This window comes from Schistocerca gregaria, chromosome 6 (genome assembly GCF_023897955.1).
Source record: "Schistocerca gregaria isolate iqSchGreg1 chromosome 6, iqSchGreg1.2, whole genome shotgun sequence".
In the NCBI taxonomy this organism is placed as follows: Eukaryota; Metazoa; Arthropoda; class Insecta; order Orthoptera; family Acrididae; genus Schistocerca; species Schistocerca gregaria.
Window position 1 is genome coordinate 541926394 of NC_064925.1, and position 13714 is coordinate 541940107.

General features: G+C 37.7%; 1 protein-coding gene across 1 annotated transcript in view; it reads right to left on the reverse strand.

Moving 5' to 3' along the window:
• LOC126278931 (dynein axonemal heavy chain 1-like) overlaps positions 1-13714 on the reverse strand; it is an 825957-nt gene that overhangs the window by 497953 nt on the left and 314290 nt on the right. The window contains 3 exon segments of the mRNA XM_049979209.1: positions 9034-9147; positions 9253-9350; positions 9524-9731. Of these exon segments, the coding sequence (XP_049835166.1) occupies positions 9034-9147; positions 9253-9350; positions 9524-9731 (420 nt within the window).

Below are 13714 nucleotides of genomic sequence, written 5' to 3' on the forward strand. Positions count from 1 at the left end.
CAACTGTCACAGTAATGTATGTAATTGTTGTCCAAGGAGGGATATGTCAATGGCAAACAAAACAGAAGGCATACAGAGCTCATTCTCCAGCTGTTTGTTGGTATGGTAGCTTTTTTGTAATAAAGTGACAATCACTTTGTTATTCTGAATGGGATACAAGTAGTTCCTACAGTCATAATGTTGTGACTTTATTTTATATCTTAGATTTGATATCTCCAATAGGGCATATAACAAAAAATAAGCATTGAAATATTTAAAATAAACTCTTACAGCATGTCAATAAGTTTTATCAATACAAATAAAAATAAATATATATTTGTGTATGTTTCTGCAAAAATTCTGTAACTTTCAGTTTGAATGCATATTTGTGTATGTTTCTGCAAAAATTCTGTAACTTTCTGTTTGAATGCATATTTGTGTATGTTCCTGCAAAAACTCTGTAAGCTTTGGTGAGTGGCGGGTGGTAACGTGTTCACGTCACTCGAGGTGGAGGACCAATGTGGTGACTGGTCACCCGGCCTCACCCATACAAACAGTAAGTGGACAGGCAGCCACTCCATCTGCAGGGTCCAAGCAGGCACATGGGGCAAAGGAATTATCAGTCATCGGGAGTTCCAATTTTAGGTGCGTTAAGAAGCCCCTTAAGCAGTTAGCATTTAGGTCTGGTAAGAAAGCCAATGTGCATTCGGTATGTCTGCTGGGGGGCCTCATCTGAGATGTTGAGACAGCTTTGCCTGTGGCTATTGATAATGCAGGGTGCAGCCATCTGCTCACGTTGACACCAACTATGCCTACTGCATGGGATCTGAGGTGATACTCAGTTCTCATAGGTGGCTGGCAGAGGTGGTGAAGACTGCTGGCCTCGCATGCGGGATGCAAGCACAGCTCGCAATTTGCAGCATCGTACCCACAGTTGACCACGGTCCTTTGGTTTTGAGATGAGTGGAGGGCCTGAACCAAAGTCTTCATCAACTCTGTGATGGTCTTGGCTGCAAATTTCTAGACCGGCGTTATCATGTGAAGATTTGTAGGACTCGCCTTGATAGGTCAGGGGTGCACTACAAAAATGAAGCATCTACTTGGGTAGCAGAGAACTTGTGGAGTGCACATGAGGGTTTTTTTAGGCTAGGCAGTAGATTAAAGTACTCTGACAAACACTCACCAGTCGATATGTAGCAAGGTAAGTCAAACGGTGTTCAGAATAAAGTCACTTTGTCTGTCACAATTTTATCACTAAACCATTGAAGTATTCGCAATAAAGTTCCCGAATTTACTGCCCTCCAGGAAAGTTCTCATGTTGAAATTTTTCTTAGGAACAAGAGCTGGCTGAAACACAAAGTGGAAAGCTCCCAGGTATTTAGTGTGTATATTGGATAGACAGATTAGAGTCCACAGGAAGGGGAGCGTTCATCACAGTTGACAAAATTATCATCTCTACTGAGGTCGAAGTTGAGTGTGACAGTGAAGTCATCTGGTCATGCTTATCACATGTAGGTAAAACCAAATTTAATTTTGGATGTTTTTACCAGCCAACCAATTCTGCTCTGACAATTCTAGAGTCATTCAAAGAAATTCTAAGGTCAATAGCATGTAAATACCCAGATCATGCAATAGTAGTTGCAGGCGACTTTAACCTGCTGAGTATAGACTGGGACGTCTATGGATTCACTGCAGAGGGTACATACAGTCATGCAAAATATTTTTGGACATGTTTCCTGAAAATTGTCTTGATCAGTTAGCTCAGTATTCCACATGCAATGGAAACATCTTAGACCTTGTAGCTACAAACAGGCCAGACCTTATAGACAACGTCAGTTTTGAAATGGGGATTAGCAATCATGATATTATAGCAACTATGATTACGAGAGTTAATAAATCAGTCAAGAAGTATATGAGAGAGTTTCTGATAGAGCAGATGTGCATTTATTAACATCTCACTTAGGCAGTGAACTGGCAACACTTTGTTGCTGTAAGGTTGATGTAGAGGAATTATGGGCAAATTTAAGCAGACTGTAAATCGAGGTCTGTAGGATTATATGTCTAGTAAGTGGATACAGGGTGGAAAAGGCCCTCATGGTTTCATAACAAAATTCGGCAGATGCTGAGAAAGCAGGGGATGTTGCACTCTCAGTTCAAAACCGAATGCACAACTGACAAGCGAAGGTTCGTAGAGATTCATGCGTCTGTGAAAAAATCTTTGCATGAAGCATACAACTACCACTATCAAACCTTAGTAAAAGATCTGGCAGAGAACCCAAGAAAATTCTGGTAGTATGTCAAATCACTAAGTGGGTCTAAGGCTTCTATTCAGTCCCTTGTTGACCACTCTGGTTTGGCAGTTGAAGATAGCAAAACGAAAGCTGGGTTTTAAATTTCATGTTCAAGAAATTGTTCACACAGGAGTATTGTACAAACAGTGACCATTGGACAGACTCCCTTATGGACAACATAGTAATAAGCATACGTGGTGTAGAGGAACAATTAAAGATTTTGAAAGCAAATGAATCACCAGGTCTGGATGAAATCCCAGTTTGATTTTACAAAGGGTACTCTCTGGCATTGGCCCCTTACCTAGCTTGCATTTATTGCAAATCTCTTGCCCATCGCAAAGTCCCAAGTGACTGGAAAAAAGCACAGGTGACTCCAGTATATAAGAAAGGTAAAAGAATGGACCCGCAAAATTTTAGACCAATATCCCTAACTCCTGTTTACTGCAGAATCCTTGAACATATTCTCAGAATATAATAAACTTTCTTGAGACTGAGAATCTTACATGCACGAATTAGCATGGTTTTAGAAAGAATTGCTAATCTGAAAACTCAGCTTACCCTTTTCTCGCACGAGATACTAAGAAGTATGGGTCAAGGGCAACAGGCAGATTCCACATTTCTAGATTTCCGGAAAGCATTTGACTCAGAGCGCCATTGCAGGCTGTTAATGGAGGTACAAGCATATGGAATAAAATCACAAATATACCAGTGGCTCGAAGCCTTTTTACATAATAGAGCCCAGTGTGTTGTCCTCGATGGTGAGTGTTCATCAGAGACAAGGGTACTGTCAGGAAAGCCCCAGGGAAGTGTGATAGGACAGCTGTTGTTCTCTATATACTGTCAGTTTAGTTGACTGCGTGTTCCATTGATCAATCCCATGGTATGGTAGCTGTTATGATGTGGAACATGTCAAGTGCGCAAGAAATGCACATATGAAACAAAATTTTTTAATATATATAAAATACAGAGTTAAATATTAAAATTTATATTATTTACCCCATTCCCTTAAATGGCACAAAATGCATATACTACATTTATAGATTTATTCATTTCTATTCAAGAATTCATCTATGGTATAGAAGGAGTTGTAAAGGAGATATGATTTCAATTTATTTTTGAAGCTATTACTGCTGTCTGTTAGATACCTTATTTCATCTGGTAATTTGTCAAAAAATTTTACAGCAGCATATTTTACCCCTTTCTGTGCCAAAGATGGGTTGAGCAAAGGATAGTGTAAGTCTTTCTTTTTTCTGGTATTATAATCATGAATGTCAGTGTTGTTTTTAAACTAGTCCATGTCATTGAGAACAAATTTCACTAGTGAGTAGATGTATTGTGAGGTTGTTGTAAGAATTCCCAATCTTTTAAAAAGATGCCTACAACATGTGTGACTATGAACCCCACACATTACTCTAAACACTTTCTTTTGAGCGGTGAATACTTTTTGTCTAAATGTTGAGTTACCCCAAAATATTATTCCGTATGACATCAGAGAGTGAACGTATGCAAAGTATGTTAGCTTAATAATTTCTATATCCTCAAAATCGACAATTATTCTGATTGGAAAAGTTGCTGAACCTAGTCACTTTAGGAGATCCAAAATATGAATTTTCCAATTAAGATTCTCATCTATATGTACATCCAAAAACTTAGTATGCTCTACCCTGTCTACTGACTTCTGTTGATGTGTTATATTTATGGAAGGATTTGTACTTTTTCCAGCAGAAAACTGGATGTACTGTGTTTTCTCAAAGTTTAGAGCAAGCCCATTTGCAGAAAACCAATAATGGCTTTTCCAAAGACCTTATTTGTATCACTTTCAATTGGACTTTCTTTTACTGGATTAATAACGATGCTTGTATCATCAGCAAACAGTGTCAGTTCAGCTTCCTGTTTCAGATAGGAAGGAAGGTCATTCATATATATCAAGAACAGAAGGGAACCCATGGTTGAACCCTGTGTAACACCTAAAGTAATTACACCCCAGTTGGATGAAGTGGCAAACATATTTAAATCACTCGACCCATATAAGGAAACTTTATGCTTCCTGTTCTGTAGGTATGACTTAAACCACTTGTATACTATTCCATTTATACCAAAGAATTGTAATTTCTGAAACATAATGTCATGGTTCACACAATCAAATGCTTTGGACAAGTCACAGAAAATTCCTATTGGTGACATTTTACTATTTAAAGACTCTATTATGTGGACAGTGAAATTGTATATTGCTGTCTCAGTGGAACAACATTTCTGCAATCCGAACTGTGATTTACTACGTATCCCATTACTGTTGAGATGGCTAACCACTATTGAGTACATTACTTTCTCGAATATTTTTGAGAATGCTGTAAGGAAGGATACTGGCCAATAATTGGCATCTGTGGTGTCCCCCTTTTTGTAGAGAGGCCTGACAATGGCATATTTAAACCTGTCTGAGAAAATACCTTGAGTTAGTGATGCATTACATATGTGACTCAGAACATCAGCTCTAATTGCTCCACATTGTTTTAATATCTTATTAGAGATGTCATCTACTCCAACAGTACATTTATTTTTCAGAGATTTAATAATTTTACTTATTTCACAAGAGGTAGTTAGGTGAAACTTAATCTGACTAATTTTTTTCACAACAGGCTCTTCCATGTACTGCCTAGCTTTTTCCTTTAAACTGTTCTCACTAATTTTTTTCCTACACTTAAGAAATAGTTGTTGAATACATTAGCTACTTGTGTACTGTTGGTTAGGATGGTCTTGTTCTCTTTAACAGTAATACTACCTACCCTAGTGGTTACTTTGCCTGTCTCCCTTCTAACAACATTCCATATTGATTTGATTTTATTGCCAGAGTTGTATTTTCTTCTCTAACATACATATTCTTGATTTCCTTACAACTTTTCTCAGTATGTTACAATAATTTTTATAGTGTAAAACTACTTCTGGCTATTTACTAGTTCTTGCTGACTCATAGTTTTCTTTTTCTTTCTGAAGACACTTTAATGCCTGTAGTAATTCAAGGTTTCTTTGAAAAGTGTGTAGAAAATTACACTTAGTAATTTTCTTTGGGAAACAGTGTTCAAAGAGGGATATAAATTTATCAAGAAATATGTTGCACTTATCGTTAGCATTTGGCTCATTATACACATCTCTTCAATTAACATTTCTTAAGCTTTCTCTGAAGTGCTATATATATACCGGGTTGAGCGACCTCACACTTTTACTTAAGGGTTTCTGAACTGTAGACCTTGTTAAGTTTCGTAAGTTAATAAGTTGTGCATCATGGTCTGACAATCCATTTACCACAGGGGAGCACATGTTTGTTTTACATCCCCTTTCTGTACAAATACATTATCTATTAGCGTGCTACTGTCCTGAGCTATACGAGTAGGGAAATTGATCACTGATTCTAAGTTATATGTTGTTAATAACACTTCTAGTTCACTTTTGCTATCAGAATTACTTAGAAAGTTTACACTGAAATCACCACAGATTAATAACGCCTTCTTTTTGTCTGACAGGCGGCATAATAGGGAGTCAAACATTTTTATGAACAGCTACCAGTCTCCTAATGAGGACCTGTACACTGTTGCTAATATCAATACTACATTATCTAGTTGAAGTTCATATGCACAACCTCAAAGTGCTGATCAACACAAAATTTGCTTACTTCTCTACAGTTTTGCATTTATACCCTTGTTTAATGAAAATGGCAACTCCTCGTTTACCCATCCTAGATCTACAAGTGTAAGCTGCTAAATTATACCCACTTAAATTGTCACTATCCATGCTCCCAGTTACATGGTGTTCAGACAGAGTATATCAATCTCACTCTTTATTTTTGAGATCATCTGAACCCACGAATAGCTCATCTACTTTATTTTTTATTCCACACAAATGATTTTGCTGACAGGGTGGGCACCAATCTGTGATTGTTTGTGGATGATGCCGTGGTGTATGGTAAGGTGTCGAAATTGAGTGACTGTAGTAAAATACAAGACAATTTAGACAAAATTTCCAGTTGGTGTGATGAATGGCAGCTAACCCTAAATGTGGAAAAATATAAGTTAATGCAGAGGAGTAGGAAAATCAAACAATGTTTGGTTACAACACTGTTAGTGTCCTGCTTCACACAGGCAAGTCATTTAAATATCTGAGCATAACGTTTCACAGCAGTATCAGGTGGAATGACCATGTGAGAACTGTGGTAGACAGATGAACGGTTTACTTCAGTTTATTGGGAGAATTTTAGGAAAGAGTGGTACACCTGTAAAGAAGAACGTATACAGGACAGTGGTGCATCTTATTCTTGAGCACTGCTTGAGTGTTTGGGACCCATAAGAGGTCGGACTGAAAGAAGACATCGAAGGAATTCAGAGGCGGGCTGCTTTATTTGTTACCAGTAGGTTCGAACAACACATGTTACATAGATTCTTTTGGAACTCAAATGGGGTTCCCTGGAGGGAAGAGAATGTTCTTTTCGAGAAACACTATTGAGAAAATTTAGAGAACTGGCATCTGAAGGTGACTGCCGAACGATTTTGCTGCCACCAACATGCATGGTGCATAAGGAACACGAACATAAGATACAAGAAATTAGGGCTCATACAGTGGCATACAGACAGACATATTCCCTTTGCTCTGTTTCTGAGTGGAACAAGAAAGGAAATTACAAGTAGTGGTACAGGGTAGTCTCCGCAATACACTGTATGGTGGCTTGTGGAGTATTTATGTAGATGTAGAAGGGCCAGTCTTTCTCTGGACCTTGGTACAGATATCTGTATAGCAATTATATCTGGCAAAAAATACTATGGGAGCAGGAGTCTGGGTTAAGGGAGGGGCTCCGAGTTAACGTTAGAAATGGGAAAAAAGTTACCTTTAAAAGTAATTTAAAATACACAGCATTAGTGTTGAATCTATAGTCTTTAGATTTACTAGGCTAACCGGTGACAGTGTTGATGACACTGAAGTTCATTTTAGTTGGTTACAAATCGTAATGTATCTGTAATCTACCAATCATACATTGCATCAAATTTTTAATATTTGAAATTTCAGTACAGACTATTAAAATATGCAGCCTATTTTTAAATTTTAATTGGTATCTTTGTGAAGAGAGATATTTTAATGGATAAAGGGGTGATAGTTTATGCTTTCATTTTCCAATATGGCAGCACAAATAAAGTGAAAAAAGAGCCAACATAGTGATATAAGACAAAAATCATGCATATGAGTGTGTGCTCTCTGGCCAAATTTACTGTTTCTTACATTTCTTCCAAATTCACATGGAAGCAACCCAGTGCAACTATCTGAACCTTTTCTGGAGGCCGCAACTGCAGGAATAAAAGCTGGAAGGAAAGGTAAAGCGCCCTTGCCAAGATAACCCACGGGTACATGAAGCGACCCTATGTCCACAAAGTCCTGCTCACTCCATTTTATTGCTACATTATTGTCCAGGAAAATGAAGTACTGGTTTCGCTGTAAAAGATAGCCTCTACTAGTAGCAGATTTTGGACATTATATCAAATCTTGGAAAATATGATGTAGCAAGGAATGTATTAAATTCAATAATTGCCTAAAGGAGGGTGTATAAGCTGCCACGCAAACACCACAGAAGAGAATTATCCTGATGGTTGAAGAAGGTGGTCAATGATGTAGTGTCTCCCCATTCCCCTCCCCATCCTCATCGCAAGCTATCACCCACAGAAGTGATAACAGACCACCACCACAGCACATGACAGCTGCCGACTTCAGTACTAATGAGTGAGAAACAACTTCTGAACTCATGTTCATTTATAGATCGTGCTATACATAGAAGTTAAGAACCAGGTATCAAAGACAAAAATTGTGCATGTGAATGTCTACTCTGATGGCAAAATTTACTGTTCCTTACAGTTTTCCAAAGAAACTTTCATCATAATTCACATGGAAGCAACCCTGTGCAACTATCTGCTGACTAAGGTGTTTGAATCATCACCCATGAACTAAGATGGGTGAACACATTTTTCAGAAAATGTTGCAATGATAATTGACATCCCGCTGTCCACTGTGGTCTTCTCTGAGTACCATATTTTAAAAAAAAAATCAAGAGAGTGCAAGACCTTCCGTTTTATGATAGATTAATTGGGTCAAATAAACGTGTTTTTACATAGTACATGAAATTATATGAGATTTCTGTCTCTAGGTTTAAGTTCTAGAAAGTGCAATTGCCATTATGATCTTCTATCTGTAAGACGAAAAGAGAAAGTTGAAGGGTTAATGCTGAATCTCTTTCACCTATTTAGTAATACTGGTGCTTGAGGATTATCACAGATCTGCAAATCAGTGAGTATGTTGCAAATCAGATTAAAAAGAAATCAGTAGAACGTCATCAGTAGTTTCAGAAATATATAGAGAAATGTAGAACATTCTTAAATAAACTCCGCATGCATGAAATAATTTTCTCATGTCTTTATGTTTTGAAAAATTTGGCAAAACAAGGTACTCAGTGAATTATGTAACATAAATTTTAACTTCAGCCTTTACGTAAAGGCTGAAATTAAAAGCATGATAAAGAGAGCATATATACATCAAAGTAAAGTAATAAGCGACTTCTGAGGTAATAAATGCATTTGAAGCATAACTACTGAAATCATTCAAATAAAAGCCACAAGTTCCAAATATGAAGAGCTACGATTTCGCATTTAAAGGGGTAATTTTTCGATATCTCAATAACTGTTCCCTAAATGTACTAATTGGAATTCCTTCTAATTCTAAATTTATTTCTTACCTGTCTTGTCGTGCTTGCTGTGCCTTTTGTATTGTAGTTATCTGCTGAGCAATAACTGATAACACTTCAATGTCAATCCTGTTGAATTCATCAAAGCAAGCCCAAGCTCCTGAACTGTTAAAATCAAGCATTTCAAGATTTTTTTAGTCTGCATGTATGACTAAATGATTGGGTTATAGGGTGATGGATTGCCAGTCTACCAATTTTTAAATGTGTTACCTTGCAAGTCCTTTGAAGAACTTCCCCATAGCCATATAGTCAAGCTGATCTGAACAGTTAAACACAACACACTGTATAGCAAATGCTTTGGCCAAGTCCTGAAAACAAATAGTTAAAATACATAATTTCACTAGGAATGCTTGGTCCCACAAACAAAAAACTTCTAGCATGCCTAAAGTAAATTAGTTTACAGTACTGACAAATATGTATTACTGAAACACACAGCTAATATGTAAGGAAAAGTGTGAGTTCAGAATTTCCAGCAAGTTACCTTTGTTGTTTCTGTTTTGCCAGTGCCTGCAGGTCCTGCAGGTGCGCCACCAAATTTGAGATGCAAAGCGCCAGTCAGTGTGAGGTAACAACGATCTGTTAGGGGTGTAATCACCAGCCGTCCACTGTTGCCAAGGTATTCATAACCATACTGAAATTCTGCATTGACAGCACGCACCTTGAGTTGGGAGTCATCTACCCAATAATACCTGTGAAATTCCATTATTTCTTTAAAGACCCGCCAATATATTTTAATCATTTTTCGATGACTATGGGTACTCAAAAAAAAGATGGTTACTACACAAAACAATGAAAAATTGGTTACTGAATTAATAAATTAACAAACTGAGATGACTGCACATTTTAGAACACAAAGAAATAGGATTTAAGTTTGAACCTTTACATATACACAATTAGACCCTTATCTGAATAAAATTTAATATTTGTTTTCAAGTTGCAGCAAAATGTAGCACACTATATGTATAAGGGGTGATCAAAAAGTTTCTAAAAGGCCAAACAGTCCAGAACCAATATGAAAATCATGCAAAATCATTGTGAAGACTGAGGCAATCATCTTATTGACACACTGGGTTGAAGATATCCATTGGCAAAAAACCGACTCCTGCTGTGTGAAGACTGCTGCACAACCTCATCTGGCAGGAATTGTTGACACATGAAGGCCCTGTGATATGGCGATGTATATTATGATGCTGCAGCAATGCTTCGTGCACCATTTCTCACAACATGCTGCTCCATACACATCCTTCATTCTCTGATGGATGTCTACCAAAGTATGCTCTTCGGCAGCCACGAAAAGAACAACAGTGCACTGCTTCTGTGTGGACACTTTGGTAATAATCTCACCATAGTTCATGTTTCCACATTTACTGCATGCAAGTTGGAAAGACACAAATGTTACACTAATTCCTTGAACACCTGTCGGTGTTTATATACTCACGCCGGAGTCATGCTATGTTGCATATACACTGCAGCAATGCTCTCAAATGGAAACTTTTTGATCGCACCTGATGCGTTTTGTCACACGATTAGGTTATTCTGCACTGTTATGCATTTCAAAGAGTAATTCTGACACAGCTGCTATAAATGGTAAATAAGGTATGTATTTTAATAATTTTGTTATTTGATTTCTGGCTACAGTATAGTTAAATTACATATAATCTTATATATGTACCTTACATATGTAAATGTCTTTTGATTTGTTTTTGTTGTAGTTTTACTGGTCCTCTTGGGCCCCTTATCTACATAAGCAACTTGTGCATCGCCTACTGGCCATGTCCGTTTACACACTAGTAGTGCATATGTACAAATAAAGGTAAAAAAATAATACATACAACATATTACTCATACAGTCACATTTCCATGCCTACAAATATCATTAGAATTAAACATAGCACAAGAGCCTGATGGAATCCCTATCAAATACTACACTCATTTCACAGCTGAATTTTCCTCTCTGTTAAGTATAATCTTTCATACATCTCTTGAACAAAAAATCATCCCCAGTAGATGGAAGGGCAAGCCATTTACATGAAGGTAGCAGAAGTGGTTCACAAAACTACTATCAAATGTCCTTGGCATTCATGTGTTGCAGAATCTTAGAAGATATTCTGAGTTCAAATGTAATCAGGTATTTTGAACAAAACCAGCATTGATTTTGAAAACATAGATTATGTGAAACCCAACTCACACTTGTCTCACGACATACTGAAAGCCACGGATCAAGGCAGTCAGGTAGATGCAATATTTCTCAAAATCTGAAATTATAAAAATTATGATCATATGGAGTATCAGACAAAATTTGTGACTGGACTGAGGATTTCCTGGTAGGGAGGGTGCAGCATGTTATCTTCGCTGGAGAGTCATCGACAAATGTAGAAGTAATGTTGTGTGTTCCCAGGGAAGTGTGTTGGGTGCCTTGTTGTTCACATTGTATATTAATGATCTTGTGGACAATATTAATAATAGACTTTTCACAGATTAAGGCAGTTGTTTATGATGAAGTGCAGACTAAACAAAGCTGTACAAATATTCAGTCAAAAATTCATTAGATTCCAAAGTAGTGTCATCATCATCATCATCATCATCATCATCATCATCATCATCATCAGTGTTCTGCCTAAAGGCAGGTTTTCACATGGTAGTTCTCCAGGCTGTACGGTCTTCTGCCATCCTCTTCAGGTCTGCATAATTTGCTCTTCCCTTTATGTCGTCTATCACCTAGTATCTCCTTCTTCCTCTCAGTCTTCTCCCACAAACCAATCCTTCCAAAGCATCTACTAGCAAGCGCTCCCTTCTCAATGAATGTCCCAACCAGTTCTTTCTTTTTCCTTTCTCTTACAACCTTCAGCAGACATCTTCTCTCACCAACCCTTTCCAATACTCTTCCATTACTCACTCTTTCCATCCAGCTTATTCTCTCCATTCTCCTCCACATCCACATCTCAAATGCTTCTAACCTTTTTTCACCCTCCCGTTTCAATGTCCATGTTTCTGCCCCATATAGTGCCACACTCCAGACAAAACATTTGCCAAGCCTTTTCCTTAGTCCTTTATCTAATTTGCCACATAAAAGTCTCCTCTTTTTGTTGAATGCCTCCTTCGCTATGGCAATTTGGGTTTTCACCTCTTGGTGACACCTCAAGTCTTCAGTTATTGTGCTTCCCAGATATTTAAATTGACTTACTTGGCTAATGGTAGATTGCCCTATTTTAATATTGGACAGTCTGCGTCTTGTACTGATGACCATACTCTTTGTTTTTGCTGCATTTATTTGCATCCCATATTCCACACAAGCTTCATTCAGATCTTTGAGCATGTTATTCACTCACTTTCTGCCACTAATAGCATGTCATCAGCAAATCTTATACATTCTATTCTCTTTCCACCAATACATATTCCTCTTTTCCCATCTAAACTTTTCGCAATAATCTCTTCAAGGTATACGTTAAACAACAGTGGAGAAAGGCAACAACCTTGTCTAACACCTCGTTCAATGCTGCTTCCTTCTGACATTTCATTTCCAGTCCTTATCCTTAATTTCTGGTGTAAATATAGATTCTGTATCAGTCGTCTCTCTTTCCAATCTACTCCTTTCCTCTTCAAGATATCCATCAGCTTGTTCCACTGAACTCTGTCAAAAGCCTTTTCTAAATCTATAAAAACAGCAAAGATTTCTCTACCCTTTTCCATATATTTTTCCCCTATAGTTCTTAGCAGGCCAATAGCACCTCTAGTTCCTTTTCCTCTTCTAAATCCGAACTGCTCCTCTGCAATCCCTCTATCTAGCTTGCCATATAGCCTCGTGTTCAACACTCTCAGCAAGACTTTAGCTGCATGAGAAATTAGACTGATGGTCCGGTGCTCTTCACAAAGTAGTGTAAAGACTGGTAACTTCCTTTAAATGTTCAGAAATGCAAAACTGTACACTTCACAAAATCAAAACAACATGGTATCCTACCTAGCAATAATAATATGAAAAGGAGACATTATTTTGTGACATTATTTTTGTCGTGCCTATCTCTCACTCAGCATCTCCACTATATGGTGAGTAGCAACCATTCTACTCACCATATAGGGGAGATGCTGAGTTGCAATAGGCACAACAAAACAACTGTCACAAAATGAGCTTTTGGCCAACAAGGTCTTTGTCAAAAATAGACAACAGCCATTTTGACAAAAGTCTTGTTGGCTGAAAGCTTATTTTGTGACATTCTTTTTGTTGTGCCTATCTGTCACACCAGAAATGTTGTACCAATTATAAAAGAGATAGCAACCTTTTATATGAACCCAATACATCAGGATGTAATGGAGAATTTGAGGAAGAGGTGTATGAGTTTTTAGGACTAATATCCACCACAAATCCTAAAGGCCATGAAGAATAGACTCTACCAATTTGAGGCTATGTCACTGCTGTGAAACTACAACCCAGTATTTGACCAACACAGGTACAACCTATTCCAACACCAAGTTAACACCCTGCAGAAAAACAGACATTTGGAGGGTAACACATCAGGCTGTTTTCACTGTGAACACTGTGTATGTTGTGCACTACTGCTGAGAAAGGAGACAATTGTTTGACAACTATTACACCACAAGCGACCAACCACTACAACAATCCTACTCATGTCACATCATCTCAACCACAATGACAGTCCTACTCACACTGGTAATC